At 44.2% G+C, this 24943-nt stretch overlaps 2 protein-coding genes across 2 annotated transcripts in view; one reads left to right on the forward strand and one right to left on the reverse strand.

Moving 5' to 3' along the window:
- The window catches only part of dync1i1a (dynein cytoplasmic 1 intermediate chain 1a), a gene marked incomplete at both ends in the record, with an annotated part of 50935 nt that extends 38909 nt beyond the window's left edge, over window positions 1-12026 (reverse strand). Inside the window, 7 exons of the mRNA XM_079749916.1 lie at window positions 5539-5654; window positions 6231-6290; window positions 7627-7668; window positions 9180-9318; window positions 11088-11202; window positions 11783-11800; window positions 11919-12026. Coding sequence (XP_079606042.1) covers window positions 5539-5654; window positions 6231-6290; window positions 7627-7668; window positions 9180-9318; window positions 11088-11202; window positions 11783-11800; window positions 11919-12026 — 598 coding nt within the window. The remainder of the gene's footprint in view (window positions 1-5538; window positions 5655-6230; window positions 6291-7626; window positions 7669-9179; window positions 9319-11087; window positions 11203-11782; window positions 11801-11918) is intronic.
- Window positions 12027-13336: 1310 nt separating this feature from the next.
- Window positions 13337-23678, forward strand: pdk4 (pyruvate dehydrogenase kinase, isozyme 4). Its single transcript, XM_079749600.1, has 11 exons — window positions 13337-13729; window positions 14150-14291; window positions 17077-17148; window positions 17462-17646; window positions 18217-18306; window positions 18570-18647; window positions 19805-19881; window positions 20110-20208; window positions 20890-21003; window positions 21737-21850; window positions 22038-23678. Exons 1-11 carry the CDS (start codon window positions 13612-13614, stop codon window positions 22164-22166), a joined length of 1218 nt encoding a protein of 405 aa, XP_079605726.1. The 5' UTR covers window positions 13337-13611; the 3' UTR covers window positions 22167-23678.
- Window positions 23679-24943: the final 1265 nt, after the last annotated feature.

Raw genomic sequence — 24943 nt, forward strand, 5'->3', positions numbered from 1 at the left:
ACACGTACACACACACAAAGACACACACACACACACATTCTAACTGCCTGGCCTACGTGGACAATAGCCCACACTTATTATAGCACGTGCTCCTTCACAGACATACACACACCCACACATGCACACCGACTGTTTGACAGTCAGAGCTGATAGCCCTGTTCCGATTGGGATCAGGGGAGTTAATGGAGCTGCCTGCTGCCCTGCTGCCTGAGGCAGGACATGCCTACCGGCCTGGCCTCGTCTGGTGCTCTGTCCCCCACGTCTCCAAGAGAACCAGGCAAGAAGGACAGGGGTCAGACTGAGAGAGAGAAGGAGAGAGTGAGAGAGAGAGAGGGAGAGAGAGAGAGAAAGGGAGAGGAGAGAGAGAGAGAGAGAGAGAGAGAGAGAGAGAGAGAGAGAGAGAGAGAGAGAGAGAGAGAGCGATAATGGGACTCCCTAAATAAAAAGGCAAGTATGATGCTGGCACATTTTGGCACATGGCATCATCAGGGAATCCAAAAAAGTATTTCTGCCATATTTCTGAATTCCTCCTGGACCCTCTGCATGTGGGTCTGTCTGCGGTGACCTACAAAAGCAACTGCACAAATGTTCTATCCATGCAATACTAAACAGAAATGCATCACTGCATTATTATGAGAATAGATTACATAAAATAACAAAAAAATGGGCACACATACCCATCAGACCACCAGCCTTCTCTTTCCCAAGGGAACTCTATTAAAGGCCAGTGTTTAACCTAACTCAAATTATCCAGGGATATGTATATTCACGCACACGCACGCGCAGACACACTGCGTCTGACCCCAGCAGGACAAGTTGGCAGTGCAAGTTACACTAGCTCTTATTCTATCCCACCAGCATGTCTTTATGTGTTAAGAGTGTGTCCATTCACTGCCATTATGAGACCTTGTTAATCGTCTGGAGCCAACCGTGACTAGTGGAGGTAATCCGATTGGCCGACACAATGGACAGTGCTCGGGACAGACAGACGGACGGACAGACATCGCCGGGCAGCCAATGGGAAAAGAGAAGCTACGGGGGGGAGGGGGGGGTGGCTTCCATATCACCGGCGCTGATTGAGGAAGTGAGAAGTCATCATATTAAGGCATTATTAAATGAGAGTCACACGCAGGCCTATGGGGACACACACTCTTGTGTGTGTGTGTTTGTGTGCATGCGTGCGTGCGTGTGTGTGTGTGTGTGTGTGTGTGTGTGTGTGCAAACTACACCAGACAGTTGATGTTGAGAAAAATACAATTACAATCAATTTTCAATTTGATTCGATAACAAATTATACGTGCACACACATATACCCCGACACAAAAACAAATGCACGACACAAGGGAAACACAGAAGCGCACACGCCCGAGCCACACACCGGAGAATGCGGGTCAGTGTGAGAACTAGCGGTGTCAACAGTTCAGCGAAAGGGCAACCCATGAGAGAATCTCTGAGTCACCAGTAAGTTAAAGTGATTAAAGAAATGACGGTGGGGACTGGAGTCCTTTCACACATGCACCGCTCGCTTTGGCATAGGTCATGTAGCAACGCAACAACACACATTGTAACGTCATTCATAACGGTTGGAAACGATGGCGGTCAACTGATCTGAGGTTTTCACGTTATCGGTGGGAACGTGAGACAGGGCCGAGTCGTGGTCAGTCATGAGGAACTTTGTGTTTGAGTAAAGCGCTATTATGTGAAAACCTTCATTGTGTGTGGCGTGGCTCATCTCAGGGCTATGAAAATTGTATGATTGCTGTATGTATATTTTTGCTGGTGCTCTGCTTCGCATGGGGCTCAGAGGTATGATGTCTACTGTCATGGGATACGTCTCCGCTGCGCATGTACGCACACACACACACACACACACACACACACACACACACACACAAACACAGACGCACACACACACAAGAACACATACATATGGACACACACACACACTCTCCCAAGAATTCTGCGGGCCTCTGCAGACATCTGATCGCCTCTTTTTTTCGTCCACAGTGTTTTTTTCCCCATACGCTAAACTCTCTCACACACCGACCGCCTGGCCGCTTATACATCCTTCTTTTCCCGCCTCGACTCTGTTCCCACAAACGTCCATTTCTAGAACATAATGCAGAAACCACCCCGGAGGCTAATCACACACACACACGCGCGCACACACACACAAACACACGCACACACACACACACACACAAACACACACACACACACCACACACACACACACACACACACACACACACACACACACACACAGTTCTCCAGTGGCTCCTGAGGGCCCCAATAAGACCCCAGAGGAGAAGGACGAATGAATAGACAGGGAAGAAAATAAGACTAGAAGAAAAACATGGAATTTAATGCGATGAGAAGGAGGGGGGGGGGTGGTGGACTTAATTGGAGGGTAAAGTACAGAACAAAAGACGACAAAGAATAGAGTAAAGAATATAATTAGTTAAAAATAGGTTGCAATATGTTTATTATATTTGTATTATTCAATTGCATGAATCCTTATTTTAGGATAATTCCACATTTTTTTCTTATCAAAAGAACCGATAGCGATCTTACCACAAAAATAAATAAATTCAAATGTTTTTCAGACATGCCTAAATTAGTTCACGGGGCCACTGGGGCCACAACCTGCTGGTGTCTCACACACACATAAAAGCTCCAGTCACATGGTAGTGATTGACAGATTGTTATCCTTTGACCCAGCCATTGCAAGCTGCTTCTTCAAGCCTGAAAACTGAAACATTTTCTGTGTGTGTGTGTGTGTGTGTGTGTGTGTGTGTGTGTGTGTGTGTGTGTGTCTGCTAATTAACATGAGGAACCCCCAGACCTGGCCTGAACAAACACAACACACAGCTCAGACAGGTGCTCCAATCAACATCTGAAGAAACACACATCCACACATGCACACACGCACACACACACACACACACACACACACACACACACACACACACACACACACACACACACACACACACACACAAACACACACACAAACAAACACACTCGCACATTGCAGGAATAGAAAGTTCTCCAGAGGTCAAGGTCACCTCCCAAAAGACCTCCAAAAGACTGCTCTGGCTCACAGATGTTTTATAGCACACACACATACACACACACACACATACACACACACACACACACACACACACATACACACACACATACACACACACACTGACACACGGACACACGCACACTTCAGACTCCGGGTTGCGCTTAACCACGAAGAGGCAAGAAAAATATATTTCTTATGTGAAGCGTGTGTGCATCTCAGTGTTTGTGTGTGTGTGTGTGTGTGTGTGTGTGTGTGTGTGTGTGTGGGCGTGCACGCGTTTGTATGTGAGAATGCTTTCGCAAGCAGCCATATCCATGTTATTCTGCAGACAGAAATGCATGCCAAAAATATATAGAGGTGCCCATTGTCATTTGTCCAATCACTGACGAAACAACTTTTTCATGGGGTATAGTGGTGGTTGTCAGCCACGATAATTTGTATGCTACGATCGAAACGGGATGCTTTGCCAGATTGCTGCACTAACCCTAACCATGCGTACCGCTTTGAGAATCACAGGGTTTAGCATTTGCATATCTGCTTGATTGAACCTTAACCTCAAATCTGAGGACCTCTATTGAGGGCATGTGTGTACAATGGAAATGTTGGCATTCATCATTGGTAGAAATTAAGGACATGGGATCTCTCAATCTTCCCTGCATACAGTTTTCTCCTAGCAATGCACAATGAAACAATATATGTAGGAGCAAAGGGGTTAAGGAAAGGCAGAGCCTGGAATCGACACCACTTGGGTTACGGGGTCAATTCCCACTGAATGATGATGATTCACTATTCACGGTATTGTGCAACACTTATTTTAAGGCTGGGCGAGGTGAGATTCTATCTGGGACTAGCGGGAATGGGGGTTGGCGAGGCATGGAGCAGAGGGAAGGGGAGGAGCAGGGTCCCTACCAGACTATGTATGATAATGACAGGAAACAGGAAGTACAGTCCCCTACGCAGGCCACCACACCGACCTACAGCCCTGCGGCCCCCAGCTGGCATGGACCAGCGGAAGGGACGGAGAGAAGACCTCTGTTTACTGTACTGTGTGTGCGTGTGTGTGTGTGCGTGTGTGTGTGTGTGTGTGTGTGTGTGTGTGTGTGTGTGTGCGTGTGTGCATTCGTGTGTGTCTGTGTGTGTTTATTTGTTTTACAGTAAATGTAAATGTGGGTTGGTGAGGCCGTTTGTGAATATGTTTACAGGTGCTCGCTTATATGTAGTGAGTGACGGGACGTGGCCGGTCGGTCACTATGCATGCATATCCTGTCTCATTCAAACACACACACACACACACACACACACACACACATACAAATACACACACCAAACTCACTCACACACACTCACGGTATTATCTTAAATAGCATGTGGTTCCGTTTATTGGAACAACGGTACGTTTCCAGTAAGTGTCACCCGTCCATGCACGGCCTCCGCCCCCGTGGCAACCCCCCCGCCCCCCCCCCCCCCCGCCCTCCAGCCGAACAAGGCCGATGGTAAACTGAAGCCCTTCTCCTTGGATCCCCCACTGCCCCCCCCCCGTCCCTCCCTCAGCCAACGCAACCGCCTCACCTCTCAGCACATGGATGCGTTTAGTCAGGAGAGCGATCAAACACACACACACACACACACACACACACACACACACACACACACACACAGACGATTCCCCTCTTTTTGGGCCAAAACCCTCCCCCCTGTCGTAGCGTTTGTAGCCCACCTCCATGCAGAAGGCCATAATAGAATTAGACTCGCTCTAAACTAATCTTTCAAATGTGGTGATACTTTTACTACCGAGTAATATGCGTTAAATCGAGTTTTAAATGTGTTTGGCTTAAGAACTGGAACTCCCAGTGCGCCCAGCGTTGTGTAGCTGGACTAATCAAGCCCTGCAGAGAAAGGATTTGAACTCTGCAGCTGGAGACGACATTAGCATCAGAAACGGAACTGAACGGGTGTCCTGTTAAGATAATACACTGGAGTTTAGACACCCCGTCAAACCTCATTTTATGATGGGGAGTCTTGAATCGTTTCTTCCTTTTATGTTCTCGCTCCATCTCTCATTCACACTCACACCCACACATACACACACACCCATACACACACACACACACACACACACACACACACACACACACACACACACCGTACACACCAATCACACACCAGACCAATACTTTCGTATTGTGTTAGATACATAGTAACATGTGTGAATGCACACACGCACACACACACACACACACACACACACACACACACACACACACACACACACCAGCTTGTGAGTGGGTCTTTTTGATTCACCCACGGAATTATGTAAACACAAACACACTCACTCACTCTCTCTCTCTCTCTCTCTCTCTCTCTCTCTCTCTCTCTCTCTCTCTCTCTCTCTCTCTCTCTCTCTCTCTCTCTCTCTCTCTCTCTCTCTCTCTCTCTCTCTCTCTCTCTCTCTCTCTCTCTCACCTTCGGAGAGGTGAGCGGTGAGGGGGGTCTGCGTCTCCTTGCAGTAGGAGACCAACTCTTTGGGGAGGAAGTCCACTTGGATGATCTTGGATGGCCCCAGCCGTTGCATCCGACGCCTGTGGAATAGAGGCAGGATGTTGTCATGGTGATGCATTTGTCTGTGAATGTGAGGTTATTTTATTCTTGCGTTAGAACATTGGCTACCTATTTTTAGTCACTTAGCAGCCATTCATAGAAAACGATTGAATTGTAATCTAGTTTGAATCCAGTTACATTGAATTGGTGTAATTTTAGTCATTAAGACATTTCATTAAGCACCTGCTTGCCTACAGGTTGTGGACATTGGGGATTGAACCCAGTAAGTTTGTGTTTGAGCCACTACACTCTCCTACCCTATACTAAAGCCAAGAGCATCTGAAGACTGATTTTAGGCTGCCAGATGTGATGATTTATGAGCTGCAATATGACATTTTTCACTATGATATAAATACCTGCACTTTATATGATTCAGAGAGAGTTCATGTGAGTTACCGGTTCATATTCTTTCAAATACCCATCAATGATCATCTCAATGAGGATATCATTCTCACTGTTATTTGAGCGCCGCACCTACTGACGATAACCAGGGGCACTGTGATTTATTTTCCTTGGAAGACAAGAGAGGAGACGTGGAAACTAAGACCGAGCCTCACCCAAGTTCAGAGTCTGACTGCAGCTGCAGCACAGAGGGGTCGGTGTCCCACTGCAGTGTCCTGGTTCCACCAGCAGGGGGAGCCAACAGAGAGGGAGAGCATATGAAACAGTCCGGGTTACTACTTATATATGCACACTGAACCGCCCAATGCATGCAAACAATTCAGTAAGCTGATAATATGGTTGTGTACATTATGCTGTTTGAGGCTGAGTCTGATGTCTATCTAAAATGGCCCACATAAAATGATTATACTTTCCATTGTAATAGATACATAAATCTCCAGGAATGCAATTATCATGTAAATAAAATCATTGGCAGCAAGTAAACAAAGCAGACTTAACCTTTTATTATTAAAAAAAAGAAGAAGATTTTTTATGGTTATTGTATTCAATGTTGGAATAATGGGACAGTGATGTTGAGGATGTATATATTTCACATCCAGAACAGGATGATACATTGAATTGAGGATCCATGTATTGAGGAAGCTATGACAGCTACCTCTGGCACTAATTTAACCGTGTACAGGAAGCTACAGAAGGCTGCTCAGCACACATACGTTTGCAATGCAGAAATATTTAAGGGGTAATACTGATTAGTTGATTAAAGATATATAAGGGATTAAATTCAATTTAGTCATCTAAATAAGAAATGCCTTTGTAAATGCAATTTTACATTTCATTATAAATAATAAAATATAGAAACGTATTATAGCAGATTCATCTGTTTCTCACTGTCTTTAGTAACCTTAATTTCCATTATCTTTGATCCAAACCGATCAAAGATTCATATGGGTAAATGCAAACACAAATCTACACATTCATTAATTGTAATGTTTTTAGTATCATTATCTGCATTTGCAACCCGATACTCCAAAGCGCATTGTGTGTACATTCTCTAGGCAGGCTAGCGATGCCCAGAGCTGCTGTGTGACCCACCCCCTGCAGGGGGCAGGGAGGTCCCTCCTGCTCCTTTGATGGGGGACAGCAGCTTATAGAAGCAGTCAACATGCCTGCTATGACTCCAATGTCCCACTGTGCCAAAGCACTACTTTATCCTGACAGTTGTTTTTTTTTACAGGAACACCACCGGTACTTTAGGACGCTGAGCCTGTCAGACTCCCCCCCCACCAACCCCCCACCGAAGACAGAAGCGGTAAAACCGACTTGGACGACAGTGCAGAAGAATCATGCAGGCGTTAAGCGTTGTGTAACGGGAATCTGAGGGCTGTGGGTGTTAAGGGATCGCACGGACGACAGGGCTTCAGACAGGTGGGCCGGGGGAGAAGGGGGGGGCGTTGAGGTGAGCTGACCACGCGGCGGCGAGGTCCGTTTGGCGTTGAGGGGGTGACACCTCAGCTTTTGGGGGGGGGGGGGGATTGAGGTGGAAGGTCTTACCTGTCGCTCAGCGCTTGTGACTTGTTTCTAGAGAACCCTGACCTAAGAGGGGACATATACAAATAGCACAACACAAATCACACACACCCCCACACATACAGACGTGCACACACATACGAGCACAGAGGGGGCCTCAGGGCGAGGGCTCGTATCGGCATGCCATACTCTGGTGGAGGGATTTGGGGATTTATCAAATAAATTCCAGGCACTGAACTGACTCACCGATGGGTAAAATCCAATTGGTACAAGCTAAAAAAATGAAGATAGGAATCCATATTCTTCCATTGTCAGTCCCTCCCCTGTGTGTTGTTGGTTTCCTGGCCCTAATTCTACCCCCTGGGCCGTACCAGAACTAAAGACCCTCGATGGATCCACCCCAATGTTTGGGCTTCGCTCATACATGGACCTCAACAGTGAGTAGCAACCTGAGCGAACTGGTGGGACAGGGATGGCCAACTTCAGCTGGGATGTACTGAATTATTTATCTATTTATTTTTTTATATTTGTGATATACCGATAAATAAATATCGGCCTAACATTGGATGAAGTCACTGACCCAAACTGGACGGTAAAGTCAAAGTATTTAATCCCAAGTAAACTGGAGTAGATAGACGTCATCAAATAGTAGGTGGGGTTAGGCATTTTGCTCATGTCAAAGACACCTTACAGTTAGACTGTGGACATTGGGGTTTGAACCCAGAACCTTTAGACTGGGAGTCAATGACCCTTAACACTATCCTCCCTTAATAGTATACTGCAAATATGTTTCTTTAAAGGTGTGTTACTATGTAAACTGCTGACCAGACAGCATCAATAAACTGTCTTTCTGGGATTATTTCAATGGGTTGACTGTGTTCATCAAACATGATAGGTTGTGACAATTAACCTAATAGCAACAATGTTTTATAAAGAAGAAAAAACACCAGACCCCACAACATCAAGCACACTGACACACTCTGATCCTTACCTATATCTGTTGCTCCAAGTGACAGACAAAAAGAAAACATATACAGTATAATCAAATAAAACGTTTTCCAATGTAGCCGCAAAGCACCTTACAAGTTTACTGGGGACCTCTTAGACAGCATCCAATGTAAAGGATGAGGAAATATGACAATATATTATGTTCTTTTATGCGAGGATAGCTACCTTCTTAACTTGTTTGACAACTCAAGGTCAAACGGACTGTTTGACTTTGTGAAGTGAAGCGTTAATATCACATGTAACTCATTTCCGCAGTTAGGAATAAATATATGAAGAATACATTACATTTCTGAAGATTCCGTTTTAGCGTTAAAACTGACATCGTGAGTGCATTTTAAAGTAAGTTAAAGGTAAAACAAACTTTCTCCCAATAAGGGATAGTATATATTGGAAAATGTCCAGAATACAGAGGAAAATAAGTATATAAATAATAATTATGAGGTGTATTAATCTTTCTCACCACAAATGATATCCAAGAATGAATTATAATTACTCTTAGACAGGAACGCTACTCAGATCCAACCCCTAGGTGGCGCTAAAGTACCACTGAGGAAACTTGCCAGCCTCACCTGCCGGCCGGCCCGCCTTCAGCAGAGTCCTGGCTCCCGGCCTCGCTGGGCGTGCTCACTGATTTGGAGGGGGACACGGGGGTCGGGACTAAATAATGAAAATAACATGTATCCAGCATTAAAGGCTGCAGCGGATGGACTGGTCACCCCAAGCAGAGGGAGAGGGGGCGGGTGCCATTAAAATAACATAACATAAGAAAGGGGAGATGTTTTAAAATATAGGTAGAAAAGCGTAATGGTGGATGGGGAAAGAAAGGACAAAAGTTTTAAAACAAAATGAAAGAAGGGGGAAAGAGCATCAAATTGTTTTTTTTCTAGGTTTTTTGATTGTCATGGTCATTATTATATCGCTCTGTTTGCTTCTTTCAAAAGTATAGTTTTCAAAGTATTTTCATAATGCATATTATAACTGCATTGGGTACATCCGTGACCTAATGTTAAGTTTAAGTGTTTCAATGTGGACCACTACAGAACACTGCTGAGCCTTTCCCAGGGGCTGCTGGGAGTGCCGGGGATCCTGGGAATTGGAGGCAAAAGAGGAAGATCCTGAATCTGTCGGTTAGTTTAGCACAGTGGCGTGTATTCGTTTTGCTTTTCATATCTTGGGACACCATTATAGATTTCTGTCAATGTGAGGAAACAAATGTTGAGGAATGCAAAATTAAAGATGAAATAAGAATAATATAAATACATCAAATGATATGAATGATATTAACTTAGATGATTAAATTGCCAATGGACAATGTGCACAACATTTTAGGTTGTGCAACCCATTGTTGCTTGATAATACTTACAGTATAAATAATAAATAAAGGCAGAGTTGGAATTTCCAGGTTTAGAAGTAAAACAAAACAAAAATTGTATTTTGATTTACATTTAGTGTTTATCTGATACATTTAACAGACACATTATCCAAATTGAGTCTGACTTGACCATTTGGATTTGCTAGTTATCAATCCACAACTAATGTATGACTGATCAGAACAATTTGTTGGGAGTTGGGCAGCGAAAACATTGCATACTCTTAAACCGGGAATTGTCCATCACTGATAAAAAGTAAAATAAACCCAGGGTAAAAATATATGTTTGAAATGTGAAGAGGAAAAATTAAATCATACACAGAAAGGATAAAAAATGCAGATGATTTGAGCCATTTTATACTTTTTGGCATGCAAACATAACTTCTGTATTCACATCATTTTCAGTAAATTCGGTACATGTTTTATATAAATAAAGATACAATAACACCAAATGTACTCAATAATATTGGTATGCCACTTATACATACAATGCACAATACAGAATGTGTAAAATCTCCTTAACAATGGGTATATAACTTCTACTATAAGCCAATCAAGAATTGACAACAGCTTATGCTGGGGGTATAATATAGTGGTATTGCTATCAGTCCTATCCGGCTATAAATAGGGCTTAGTTGTGGAAAATAGGAATCCATAAAAGCCATCTTGATCTTATTTTTGAAACCAAAGCTTACTATTGAAGTTATTTGGTTTACGGAGGCCGTACAACACGCAACACAGGTAATGACAATGAGAGCTTATCAGAAACAGCTATGGGGGGATGCAAACTTTTCTGACACACACATGTACACAATAATGGTATAACACAGGCGTTTACAATATGTATTACGGAATCTAAACACTTACAATGGCGTTACATACACTGTACCCATGAAGCATCTCTGCTCCACAGTGTTTACTATTGGGACCCAACACATATTAACTATAATATGTGTTTAAATATATATTTTTATCCATATATTAACGGCAAACCTTTCAGGATTAGCTCGTTAGAGTTGCCAGCATCACAAGTTCGATAAGCATGTATTTCATTGTGCAGCCCTGAGGGGGGTGTGGTGAGGAGTGGGGTCGGGGGGGGGGTGTTTACCTAGTGGGGGCTCCGGGGAGATGCCGATGCTCTGAAGCAGGGCCTCCGTCTCCCGGCGCTTTCGGTCCAGGTCCGAGTCCTGCGGCGCCGCCTCCGCCTTCTGCTGGTTCTCTGACTGTACGGTCCAAGCACACACTGTCAGCTCCTCAACGAACACACACCCACACACACACACATACTGACACACACACACACACACACACTGACACACACACACACACACACGCACACACATACACACGCGCACACACACACACACACACACACACACACACACACACACACACACACATGCGCGCGCACACACACACACACACACACACACACACACACACACACATACGCACCCACACACACACACACACACACACACACATACGCACCCACACACACACACACACACACACACACACACACACACACACGCGCACACACACACACACACATACACACACACACACACACACACACACACACACACACAATCCACACCCATATGCACAATGATGCAATGATGCATGCTCACATACACACGTTCTCACACACCCCTGTTCTCATGCCTACACACACACACACACACACAAGCCGTATGACGCACACAAACTGACAGTCAGACACACACAACAGCATAAGCTCATCTACGGGCTTCGATGTGCGCGTGAACATGTGTATCTGTGTGTAGAATGAACGCTCACCCGAAGCTGTGCTGCGGCCTGACAAAAGTAAGCACACACACACACACACACACACACAGGAGGTTACACCGGGCTATGTAGGGGATGGTGAGGTGGCTGGGACGACGTGTGGGTGTTCAGACACTTTTCCCCTCACCTCTTTCTTCTTCCTCTCCTCCTCTTTCCTCTTCTTCTCCTCTCTGATCTGGGCTAGGCGCTGCTTCTTGCGCTCCAGCTCTGCTTTGAGGTCGCTCTTGTCCGCCATGGTTTTCCACTGGGCCCAGAAATATGGTCACTACAAAAAAAGACATAATGCTTGTCTAATGGTTTGTTACATGACGTCCTTGACAAGCCCTGCCGCAACACTAGCTGACCATGTCTAAACACCAGGCATAGTCCAATAGCATGTCATTCCCAATCATTAACCATGAGAATGTGTCTGACGTGCCTCAGGATGTGTTTTGTGCTTTCTGATGTGTAACACGTGCAACGTATTCACAAATGATGGTGTAATGCACTGAGACCAAGCAAATGACTCAATGTACATTTGTCCGTTTCCGTTATTAAAATCAGCTGTCAGATTATTCCAAATCCAGCCTCTTTAGATCAATGGCAGGACACAACTGAAGCTGAACAATTTCTTGTCTATGAATAGACGATAGACTTGTGGCAGACAAACAAAAGTTTATATCTGCGTTGACGTGGGTGACGCACTTAAAATCCGATAATAAACATAGTTGTACACAAATGAAACGCGTGGCAATAATATTGCCCTTCTGTTGCCTTGAGAAGACAAGACAACAAAACTATTTTTAGCTAAACCCCCAAATCACCTAAATTATACAGGCTAAACGTCGAATTGCGACATTTAAAGGCGTGCCTGCGTTTCATCCCATAACAACAAAGGCATTGACCTACTGTAAATACAATCACTGAACAGACAATAACGCCTTTACAACAAGCTAACGTTGCAATGCCGAGTACCTTGTGCGCTCTTACAGATAATGATGTGTCACCGGCGGCAAAAAGATGCTGTCTCACTGCTGCCCTGCGACCATTCACCACACCGTCAGCTGACTGACATCGGTTGATGATCAGCCGAAGCACTGAATGAATCCTCGTCTGGAACCGTTTGTCCCTATTACGCTAATGAGACATGTTTGGCTTAAGTATTTTGTCACTTGTAGTATCAAAATAAAACAGGTGCATAGCGAGGCGCATCCAAAAGAGGGCAGGGTGGTGATGGGGAGGAGACGGAGAGAGGAGACTGGTGGCGGCGTCCCATGTCTCGTGTCTAGGAAACGCTGCCCCCTGGTGGTCGTGTTACTTGGCTCAGCTGCCCCCCCCACGCTGACAACAATAACGTATCTAATCCAAAATAACGGAAATTTCGTTTAATTTATTTATTTATTTGATAAATTCTTAGGATTGTATAATAAAAAAAATCTCTTACTTCTTTGACTTGGTTTTATTGATTAGCAGCGTTACGTAAACATCATAAACCCCGCCCCCCCAAAGAAAATCCAGTTTATCTCTCTGCTCATTGGTTGAATTTACTGGCCATCTCATCACTTTTTCTGTCAACAAAATCGCTGCACATAAGTCAAGTTGTTTGCTAGAAAAATGAAGTCGATTCCAAGTTCAAGGATGCCACACAGAGGATCAAACGTGGAGGATCTTTAGGGGTATCCTTAATTTAATCATGTCGCCATAACGAAAGCAGCTGAATGCATAACGCGTAACTGAATTCTGCCTGGTCCGTTAACGTCTGCAAGGCTGGAGCTCGCAAGAAAGGGCACTGTGTCCCCGATTTACATTTATAACAAGACGTGATTCAACCTTGGGGAAATATGAAGTTTGCACAATATCTGTTGAAAAACAGCCGGATGGTCGGGATACCAAAACAAGTGGAACGATTCGCCAAGTTCTCCCCTTCGCCTTTGTCTATGAAGCAATTCATTGACTTTGGTAAGTGTTGAGACTATGCGTGAGCTGTTCTGCAAATACAATGTCAAGTCTTTGGGTAGGTTAAACTACGTGATGAATATGGTAAAGTATTATGAATAAAAACAGCAATCGGTGGCAGCAATGCACCTCGAATAGGGCACTCGGTAAATTCTATGCATAACTGGTTAAGTCCAGAATGTCACTGCTCTCAGTCTGGAACACACAGCTCAACACAGTCGTTTGGACGGATTTTAGACTGTACAGTATAGCATGAGATCATAATCGTCATTATCTCCTCAGTAGGCCACCTTGCATGCAGTTCTGTCGGTATGACCCTCGGTAACGTTCTCCTCAGACGTACACGTAGAAGCACGACCCAATAAAACTCTTGCATTTGTTTAATTTGCTGATGTGTTTTGTGCATGTGCCATCTGACTGTAGGGTCGACCGATGCCTGTGAGAAAACCTCCTTTGTGTTCCTGCGCCAGGAACTTCCGGTCAGATTAGCCAATATCATGAAGGAGATTGACTTCCTACCCGACAAGCTCCTTGGTACTCCCTCCCTTCGGCTCCTCGCCAGCTGGTAGGCCCCCCCACCTGCTGTATGGCCCAGAAAGAGACAGCCATTCTGTTCACCTTCCACTCTTGTGTAATAACTATAACAACAACAACAACAAACTGGGGCATTCACTCTCCCACCCTTGTTAAAGCTGATTTGTTTTCTTTAGATGTAGGCTACATTTGACCATCAAGCTACAATATTCTGAGATGATATATTCACTGATAACGTTTGTAGGCCTATTATGTTCTCACAGTAGATTAACATAACTAATCCACTGTGCCTAAACGTTTTCCTTGAAATGGGTGATTTGAATAAAAATGAAACACTCATTATACTGTTTGGCCTCGTTGCCAGCTCTGCCAGCCAAAATGACTAGCTGAATGGTCTCCCTCTTCCTTTCTGGTTGGGGACTCGTTAGTGATTAATCTATGATATATCTTATTAGACCACGCGATAACCTTAGGACCAGATATTTGTAGTGCTAACATCAGTTCTGACTAGTTTCTGGTTCTACACATAGAGTGGTCAACACAACATCATATTAAGTTGTATGGGTTTGAGATAAGTCAGACCCTTTAGCAATGGCTTATTTGCCATTGCACCCGTAACAATATTGGCCGGATTTCTACCTGGATTGGATTCGGAAGATGCTTTATGAACCACCTCCAGAGGGCATGTCGGTTTACCTTGTATCTCTGAATCACCCACGTATTGGACCTAGCCCTGAAACCATGATACCAGAGGATTAGAAATGATGCTTCTTCTTAGTGAGGAAATCATGTTTACACACACTAAACAAGCCCTTTGGCTTGGATTATTTATTTTCGCTAAAGATTATTTATTAGCATTTCTAATCCTTTAGTTATTCTTAGGCGCCAAAAAGCAATGTTTAGCAGTAGATTCCCCAGAGCGAAAAACTGAATGATTCTTCTTTATTTCTCAGACATCGGGTATATTATGTGTATAATAAGTGAGGGTGCAGTCATATAATGTATGCTCCACTTCCCCTTATCAGAAAAAGCATTCAGCTTAAGCCAAATGCAGAGTCCCTTAAAGTTGTGACGTACTTCCAAAGGACCTGACAGACCAGACAACTTCTGTTCAAAGTAGATCTAGACACGCGTCTTTCATGCTCAGTTAGCTTCTCCATGGGTCTTAATAACTGTCTCTAATGCAAATCACGTGGTTGTCATTGTGAAAGATTGTTGTCATAAAGATGTGACAGAGTGATAATAAAACTGTGACAAATAAAATGGCGTCACAGTAATATGGGCAGAGGCTGCCTCCATATTATGATTTAATACAGTAGATGGTTTGAAAACAGGGCCCCTGACCCAGGGCACTCTGGGGCGCCATCCTCCTAGCCGCTTGGGGCCAAATAGGCAGAACGGTGTATTCACTGTCACTGTAGTCTGCAATGGAGATGTGTTGTGGCCTCTTGTTGTTGCGTAAACTTCCTGAAGTTCAAGTCGTGTCAGTGCACGATCCCGCTGCATAGTCCAACTCCTATCATCTTACACACGTGACACCTTTCTCATCAACTGTAGCTTCTTTCACAACAAGCTCATATTGTTATTAGGAGAGTTTGTGGCCTATGGTTTCTCACCACTAGTTTACAATCCTAGTCATGTTGCTCCTATGAGTGTTTTGTATACTGGTACTAGTATACTGGTATACTGGCACCTAGTCATTGAGAATCATTGGCACATTAGAAGATCTCTATGCCACCATGGTTCCTCTTTGCGAGTGAGGTCATTTGAAAATCGTCGTGAATTTTACCTTTGTTTATCTCCACTGTTTGATAGATGTTGGCAGATGTGGCATAGCTCAAGGACAGGAGAGGTGAAAAAATGGCATGGTTAAAACGTAACCCCTGTTATCTCCTTCTCTGGTTTCCCTCACTCCATCTGTCAGGTCTTTTATAAGGCATCAGCCTCCCTTACCCAATCTTCCCCTTCCTTTCTGTCTAGCCAACGTCATTGCATTGCCAATATACTCGATAAACTATTGTTTTTTCCTTTTTAAACTGGGGTGGAAAAAGTAATGTACTCATGCAGCAGTCAACCTCCAAGCTAAAACGAGCCACTGCCCACTTGCACGTGTTTCCGCGGGTTGTTTTCAACATGTTGGTTGAAGATCACTGTCTGCGGGCTCGGGTTTCAAAGACATAGTCATAACTGTTGAAGGTCAGCCAGAGGATCAAGCCAGCACGTCGACACACGCACGCGCACTGCCACTGCCACTGGCCCCTTTCACCTACTTTCTTACAGCCAGTGGGCAGAACGAATGTGCTAGCCTACTGGGCTAGCACCCTCCCAATGCTACCTCCCCTCACACTGTGTGTGTGTGTGTGTGTGTGTGTGTGTGTGTGTGTGTGTGTGTGTGTGTGTGTGTGTGTGTGTGTGTGTGGTACAGTATTGTGTACATTGGAAGTTTTAATGTCAGGTTAAATTGTGCACCGCAAGTTTCAATTTGCTGCTTTTAATTGAGGGAAAAAAACGGTTCCAAATGGAGGGCTGATGTCGTCACGAGACCCCCACATGGTTCATCTTTATTCAGGTCATGAACCTTCACGTGCCATGTCTGAGGCAAGTCCTTTCACTTCCACATAACTTCCGTTATGTGGGGGTTAATTCTAACAAGCCTCATCTTGAAGCTAGGCCTCTGTTGACCGGTCACAGGTTTACAAAGTGTGGCCAATTGAAAGAAGCATTCAATAAATCTGTTCAATGAATCCATTAATATACTAATAACAGGGTAATGTCTGGACTATCAGTCATTAATAAAATCTGTTTGTGGCCACTAGGTATTCACAGAGTCTGTTGGAGCTTGTGGAATTCCTGGAACAAGACCCAGGCGATAAACAGGTCCTTTCCAAGTAAGTCACGCTAAAACTCAACTCTCTAGTCATGAATCGTATCCCTCCCGGTTGGATATTTTAGGCATTGTAGAAAAGTGTACCTATTAGCTGATGTCCAATAATTCCCTGTGCTCATTTTGCCATCATTGTTTAAAGAAATTGCTGAAAAAGTTTGCAGTTTTGTTGTTTACATTGTTTGCATTGTCCCTAATGGCATTGTGGGGGGGGGGGGGGGGGGGGGGTATAGGGGAAAGGCTCCATTATAGTCAAAGACATCCCTTATCCCTAAAACGTCCTCCCCTAACCTCCGCCCTGTATGGATTGCCCTCAGGTTCACGGAGGCGCTGGTGACGGTGAGGAACAGGCACAACGACGTGGTGCCCACCATGGCGCAGGGGGTGGTGGAGTACAAGGAGGCGTTCGGCGTGGACCCCGTGACCGACCAGAACGTGCAGTACTTCCTGGACCGCTTCTACATGAGCCGCATCTCCACGCGCATGCTCATGAACCAGCATAGTGAGTACGCTGTGCTCGGCACAGTTTTCTTTTTTAAGCATGTTTTTCTTTTTCCCGATTTTCCTAAGATTAGGGGGAAGTACACGTGAGATTTTGCAAGTTCACACTTCCCAATCTTAATGAGACAACAAACCTCATAAGTCACAGCCGGAGAGGAAGCTAAGCTCGGCCACAGCAATGGCAGTTCCCCTTTTGGTTTGAACCCCGTTTGAACCCTGTATGATGATCAGGGTGATTTGGGCCATTTTAGAGTCTACAAATCTATCTAAAGTCTACAAATCTATTATCATCTATGTTTCCTGATCCTTAACATATTGGCCCAATTGGACATGGGCACGGTTTCCTCTACACAGCCTGTCCTCCCAGCTCTTGGAGCTTTGACACATGTCTTAGAGTAGCGGGGTGTTGGGCCAGTGACCACACTGGGAGCCCACCTGCTGCCTCCTCTATGTGTGTGTGCGCGCGCAGGCCTGTGCCTCATCGTGCTTGCGTTATGGCCCCTGCTGTGTGTGAACCAGCCCCTGTTGAGTGTGTGTCTGTGTGTGTGTGTGTGTACGTTTGCTTCCGCAGCGCTCATATTCGACGGCAGCGTCAACCCAGCGCACCCCAAGCACATCGGCAGCATCGATCCCAGCTGTGACGTGGTGGAGGTGGTCAAAGGTGAACGACTGGCCATCCTCCGTAGGCTGCCTCGGCCCGCCTCTATACATAGTCACAGCGGCTGTCGTTGAGATAAGGAACAACCCTCTGTACAGTGCACACAGATAAGGGTGTTTCTTTCCCCTCAAGGCCTAGTATTTGAAAAGTAGAGCCGTGGCTTGTTTACTTTGACACATTCTTGATCTTATCTAATCAGGTTCAATATTGAATCTCATTAGCATATTTCAATGTTTAACGTGAGCCGTGTCTACGTGACTCTGCAGATGCCTACGAAGCCTCCAAAATGCTGTGTGAGCAGTATTACCTGACCTCCCCTGACATGGAGATCTCTCTGGTCAACTGTGAGTACCGACACAATGCCTTCTCCCTTCACTCCTCCATCTTCCTTCCTTCACTCAGGACAGCGTACGAGTGCGAGCAACTGGGTCTGACCGCGCGCATGTTCCCTGAAAGTAGGCCAAGTGATCCAGTGACTGTACAATGTGTTGGCTAAGCTGGGTCCCTAGCTTGTCTCTCCTCTGCATCAGCTGGGAATGTCAGCACTCTGAAACCCCCCCGGAATAAAGGCCTTTGACCTACACAGAATCTCTCTCTGTCTTTCTCTCTCTGTCTTTCTCTATCTGTCTGTCTGTCTGTCTGTCTGTCTGTCTTTCTTTCTCTCTGTCTCTCTCTGTGTCTCTCTCTGTGTCTGCCTCTCTCTTTCTGTCTGTCTCTCTGTGTCTCTCTCTGTGTCTGCCTCTCTCTCTACCATACCATCTCTCTCTCTCTACATACAGATGTACATATGTACATATAGAAATAATAGTAATATTATAGTAAAATTAAATGAAAGGAAAGAGAAGCTACATTAAACACATTATAGTTTACGAATTATCATTTATATAAAACAAAATAAAACAGTCAGGCCTGGTGTATAATGTCATCCTCTCATGTTGTGCCAAGCTGAAATAAACTGTCCTGCGAGGACGGCGCTCTCCTCTCTCTCTCTCTCTCTCTCTCTCTCTCTCTCTCTCTCTCTCTCTCTCTCTCTCTCTCTCTCTCTGTCAGTCTGACCCCTGCCCTTCTCGCCTGGTTATCTTAGAGATGTAAGGGGCAGAGAACCAGACAAGGTCTGGCCAGTACGTATGTCCTGGCTCAGGGAGCAGGGCAAGAGGCAGCTCCATTAACTCCCCCTCAGTGTATGTGTCCTTGTCTGCGTGTGCGTGTGAGTTATAAAGGAACTGTGTCTTTATTTCAAAGCATTTAAATCAAAAAAGCCTTGATCATGCTGTACATGTTTCTGCTATTAACTGAAGACTAAAATAGGGCAAAGCCTAATCATTAATACATGGAATGTTCTCTCTGTAGCTGGTTGTAGTAGTTTCGGATCTTTGACCTGGGGCTTCAAAACCCTCTCTTTAATCTGAGTTATGCATTCGTTTATCACCCAACTGTCTACTCACAACCTACATCTCTCTATCGCTCTGTGTCCCCAACTGACCCAATTCGTGTTCTGCAGCCAAAAACCCTGACCAGCCTCTTCACCTCGTCTACGTGCCTTCACACCTCTACCACATGCTGTTTGAGCTCTTCAAGGTACTGAAAACGTCAACCCCCGCACTTTGGGGACCGAAGTGTCTCTGAATGACCCCCTCCCGAGCTTAACAGAGCAGAGTTGTAAACACTGGAGAGACAGAGACTGCAATCCACTAAATGTCCTGCTGTGGCACAAAGACCTCTATCTCTCTCCACTCATGCTCCCGCTCCTTCTAATATTCTGTGTGTGTGTGTGTGTGTGTGTGTGTTTGTGGTTTCTCTGTTCAGAATGCCATGAGAGCAACGGTGGAAACCCATGAGGCGAGCTTCACTCTGCCACCAGTCAAAGTCCGAGTTTCCCTCGGCTCCGAGGACCTCACTATCAAGGTACACAGACATCGCAGTAACCTCCGTGGGGATTGCAGCAGTGTACACAGAGGCTGGGCGGATGTAACCGGACAACGTTTGCCCGGCCCTGTTGCTCCCTATGTTTTCCTCCTGTTGTTCTGTATTATTATTTTTTTTATTTAAATATACATAATATAGCGCTTTTGTAAACGTGGTTTTTCATTGTACTATAATACAAAAATATTTTGGGTCAGGGGAGGGCCACAATACTTTTTTCAATAAAAGATATGCACATAACTTACTAACTAACTTCAATCAAAAGTATGTTTGAAGACATGGACAAGTGAAGGGGAAAACTTTATTACTGTGATTCAGCATGGAAAACATGTGGGAAACATTGAACTCTGTACAGCAAGAGCTAAAAGTACATGTTTACCTTTTTCCTATGTATTGTATACATAGCAAAACACTGTGGTGTCCTTCTGTAAATGAGGCGTGAATCGTCGGGACAAATGCCGTTTATGTGGACCCATTGTATGCAAAGGCATGTTTAGTTGGAAATAATACAATACTGCTAAAGCAAACACAGTAACTATAATAATAGTTACTGTGTTTCCCAAAACTGTGAATTGCCAGTTGGGATATGCTTTCTTGTTCAGACACCTGCCTTCAAAATATAAAATGGCACCTTTTTGTCCTTGCTCTGCTTCTGTCTGATAGATGTCTGATCGCGGAGGAGGAGTTCCTCTGAGGAAGATTGAGCGTCTGTTCAGCTACATGTACTCTACCGCCCCCAGTCCCGTCCACATAGACAACTCCCGCAATGCTCCCCTGGTGAATGACCCCCCTATGATCACTCTGCTCCCTAAACACACAAGTCATGTAATGCTTTATAGATGAACACCATTTTTTTGGTTTAATACCAACGCAGATTTCAGGGGTTTAAATTACATTGTTTCACGTTATTTACACACTGCAATATGTGATAAATTAAATGTGCTGGTGGATAGGCAACAATGGAGATAAGGTTTTTTTTGTGTGTAAGAAAGAGTGAAAACACATTTATGTTTAAATATAGGGCATTAAGCAGACGCTTTTATCCAAAGCGACTTACAATGGATCATACACACACTCACGGTTGAGTCACCTTGCATGGTTGACTGGTAACCTTCTGGTTACTGGTACCTTCCGGTCACCAGTCAACCTGCTGACCCGCTCTTCCTCTTGAGCTAAGCCGACCTGCTTTTGAACTACCGGTTGAATTCAAACACTTTCTTATACAGGACCTACAGAACCTTATTTCCTTTTGGAGGTTGTCATTCATTATTTATCAGGCCTCCACATAACTACAAATGAATTCCTAACTAGGATGTCTTAGCCCACTTGTTTTTAAGTCGGACTTTAACTTTAGAGTTGCAAAGCAAACACCTCTTCATACTCAATTGAAGTGGTGCAGGCTGGCAGTAACCTTGCGCTAATGTTTAAACAAGTTGACTGGGACAGTGCAATCGATATGTTTAATGTCTATATGTTTGAACCAACCGCTTTCCTCCGTCTCCTGTTGCAGGCCGGTTTTGGCTATGGCCTGCCAATCTCACGTCTGTATGCCAAGTACTTCCAAGGAGACCTTCAGCTGTACTCTATGGAGGGCTATGGCACCTCGGCCGTCATCTACCTAAAGGTGAGGGGCTCGCACGCACACACACACACACACACACACACACACACACACACACACACACACACACACACACACACACACACACACACATACACACACCCACACACACACACACACACACACACACACACACACACACAAGCCCCAAGGACCGCCACTGACCCCACGCTGCACGGCTGTTATCCAGGCATTGTCCTCAGACTCGGTGGAGAGACTTCCAGTTTTCAACCAGTCCGCCTTGAGACACTACCAGACCACTCCGGAGGCGGACGACTGGTGCATGCCCAGCAAGGAGCCAAAGAAGATGGGCAAGTAACGGGGACACGCCTGGCCTGAATAAGTGTGGGACAAACCATAGGAGCTGTCACGGTTATGCCCTAGTATGGCTAGTATACCCCAGCCCACGGTACACTAAAGGACGGGGGTTGAAATGCATTCGGTTGACCCTTGAGCCTGAGGCTCTAGGACAACCATTAGGGCCACCTCATTTTTCCCCTCACACAAAACACAACCAGCAGAAAGTATTTATTTTAGGATTTTATTAACATTTGTTTGTATGTTTTGGATGTACTCCCTATACTAAATTATTGTATATTTAAATCAAAATGATTTTAAACCACCAGTGTTGGTGGTCGCATTTGCCCCGATAATAGTGGCACAACCGGTTTTATAAGCTTTTAAAATAAATTCATTTGTATATTAATCCTGTTAAAAGAAAATCTATATTTCACTCTCTAACTTAATCATTATTTTAATTGATTATTGGAGATCACAGTGAGCCCAGTGTTGCACTGAGGCTCATAAAAGAAATGTGAAATAACAATGGTTATAATGGCTAAAAGATGGATTGAGCTGAAGTTAATCAGACCGATCCACAGACTTATGAATGTCACTGTTGTGTGAGAGCAAACGTAAACGTTTCCCACAATTTAAGGTCTTTAAATTGTCATATATCTGAGAGAGAATCAACATGATTCTCTCTCAGATAGTGGGCCCTGTGAACCATTTCTAGTGCCATAGCTGCCCCAAATGCCCAAGTCCTGCAAATTATGTTTCAAACAGATATTGCGCATGTGTGTGTGTATTTATATATTATAAGTGCAGGCCCTGACTATTCGGAGATGCCCTTGGTCAGTATTCTGATAATTCCCATTGTCACGTGCAGGACCAGGCACGGCTTATTGAAGCTTGATTGTACTCAATTTGATCCTTCCTATTTTTATACAATACATATTTTGGGATCTATAACAAACCAATAACATCTCTATCACCTTTCCAAGCATGTGTACTCTGAGCCTTTTGGATCCGATTGTTCCGAATATTATTGTGTCCCAGGAAGTTTTCATGTGTTTAAGAGTATAATGATTATAGTGTTGTTCTAATAATGTGTACATAGTCTGTAGACATTATTGAAATAGTGAATGCCAAACCGGCTCATTGTACCAGATCACAGCGTACTAGGGAACATTATATTTTTCATTACCATGCTCCTAAGAAATGCCAGTATTATATAAAATAGGACTAATCAAAACTAATAAATAATCATGTATAATTTTTTTTGTATTGAAATGGAACACAGGGATCATTGGAGTAGTCTGCGAAACAACTGTAAATATTAAGGACGGCTTTAGGACAACTGTTATTTCTCAATGCTAATGTTAGCGCCTGACTGTTCTCCACTAATATTTGTTCAAATGCGCAGCATACGGTACATTCAACACCTTTTCATCCACGCCATTGGTCAATATGTTTGTACACCACAGTTCCCTGATCCTAAATCCCTTTCAACGGTATCGTTGAATGTTCAACTGTAGAATAAAAGACTACACTACGGAAATATGTATCTTTTATCTATGTGCGTTGGAAGTTGTGCTGAATGATTGAGTACCTTGAATATGTATGTGTTTTTCCGCTATCTCACACAATGTTCTATTCTTAGACAGTGGAACATATGTCAACCAGTACATGATGTACATTTCGTGCTCCATTCCAAAAGAAGAACAGATTACACGTGGACACACCAAGTATATAGCTGCATCCACACAGCTGTAACCTGAGGAATACTTTAGGTTGTTGTACTTTCATAACCTCATACAGTTCATGAGAAGCTCATCTCTTGGAGATTCATGGTAGCATGAGTGCAATTTATATAAGCTTTTAACTAAAGTAATAGCACATTTATATAGGGTCTATGTGGGTGGCTTTGTCCTTGGCATGTGTCTATACATGCACTGGATAGTCCCACGAATCAGGCTTTAGATTCATATCTAAAGTTTGCTGGCAGACAAGCTCAAATCAGGGTCAAAGGGGCATTTCATTTACTTTTGCTTCATATTTGTTTCAACAAATCATTTTGTTGGAGTCGAGGATCTGTAAGCCCCTAATTGTTTTTTCGCAGAATTCACAAACTTGGCCAGCAGTAGTAAACTTAAAACCTGTCTAAAGGTTTGAAACAACACTGTGTAATTGGCCACTGTAGAAATACACTTCGAAATCTTCATCCACTCCCGTGAATCATTTATCTTTGGTAAAATATTGGGACAGCTAGGTCCGAAAATAATTACTGGAAGAATGCTGTCATAAGCAAATCCTCAATATAGGCCAACTAGCAGTAGTACTGTTTGTCTTTCTATACACATCGCATTCATGTAACAGAAACAGGATTGGTCCTGTCCTAGCACATATCTTTGTGACCTTGGGATGAGGTCACTGAAACGGTTCATATAACTGTTGGCAGAGGAACAGATGCACCAACAAGCCCATGTGGGTTCAATACCCATACTCAGAAGCCTGCTGCAGGAACACACAGTGGCTCAAAGGGACACACACACACATTGAAAGCACGAATGAAGCCACATTTCTAGGATTTAGAAAATCCTTTGACGTTGCTCAACAGTGGTTTGCATGGATGACCGACGATGCCGGAGACAGACGCTGCGTTATGTTTGTTTTGACATTCCATGCTGCACAACTTCAGCATGGAGGAAGACCAATGCTCTTCCCCTAATGGATTTTGGTTAGAAGTGGTTTTATCTTCAAGAGATATCATTGGTCTTCCTACCTGCCGTAATTTCAGTTGTCTTACTTCCTATG

Source organism: Pollachius pollachius (assembly GCF_949987615.1).
Source record: "Pollachius pollachius genome assembly, chromosome: 13".
NCBI lineage: Eukaryota > Metazoa > Chordata > Actinopteri > Gadiformes > Gadidae > Pollachius > Pollachius pollachius.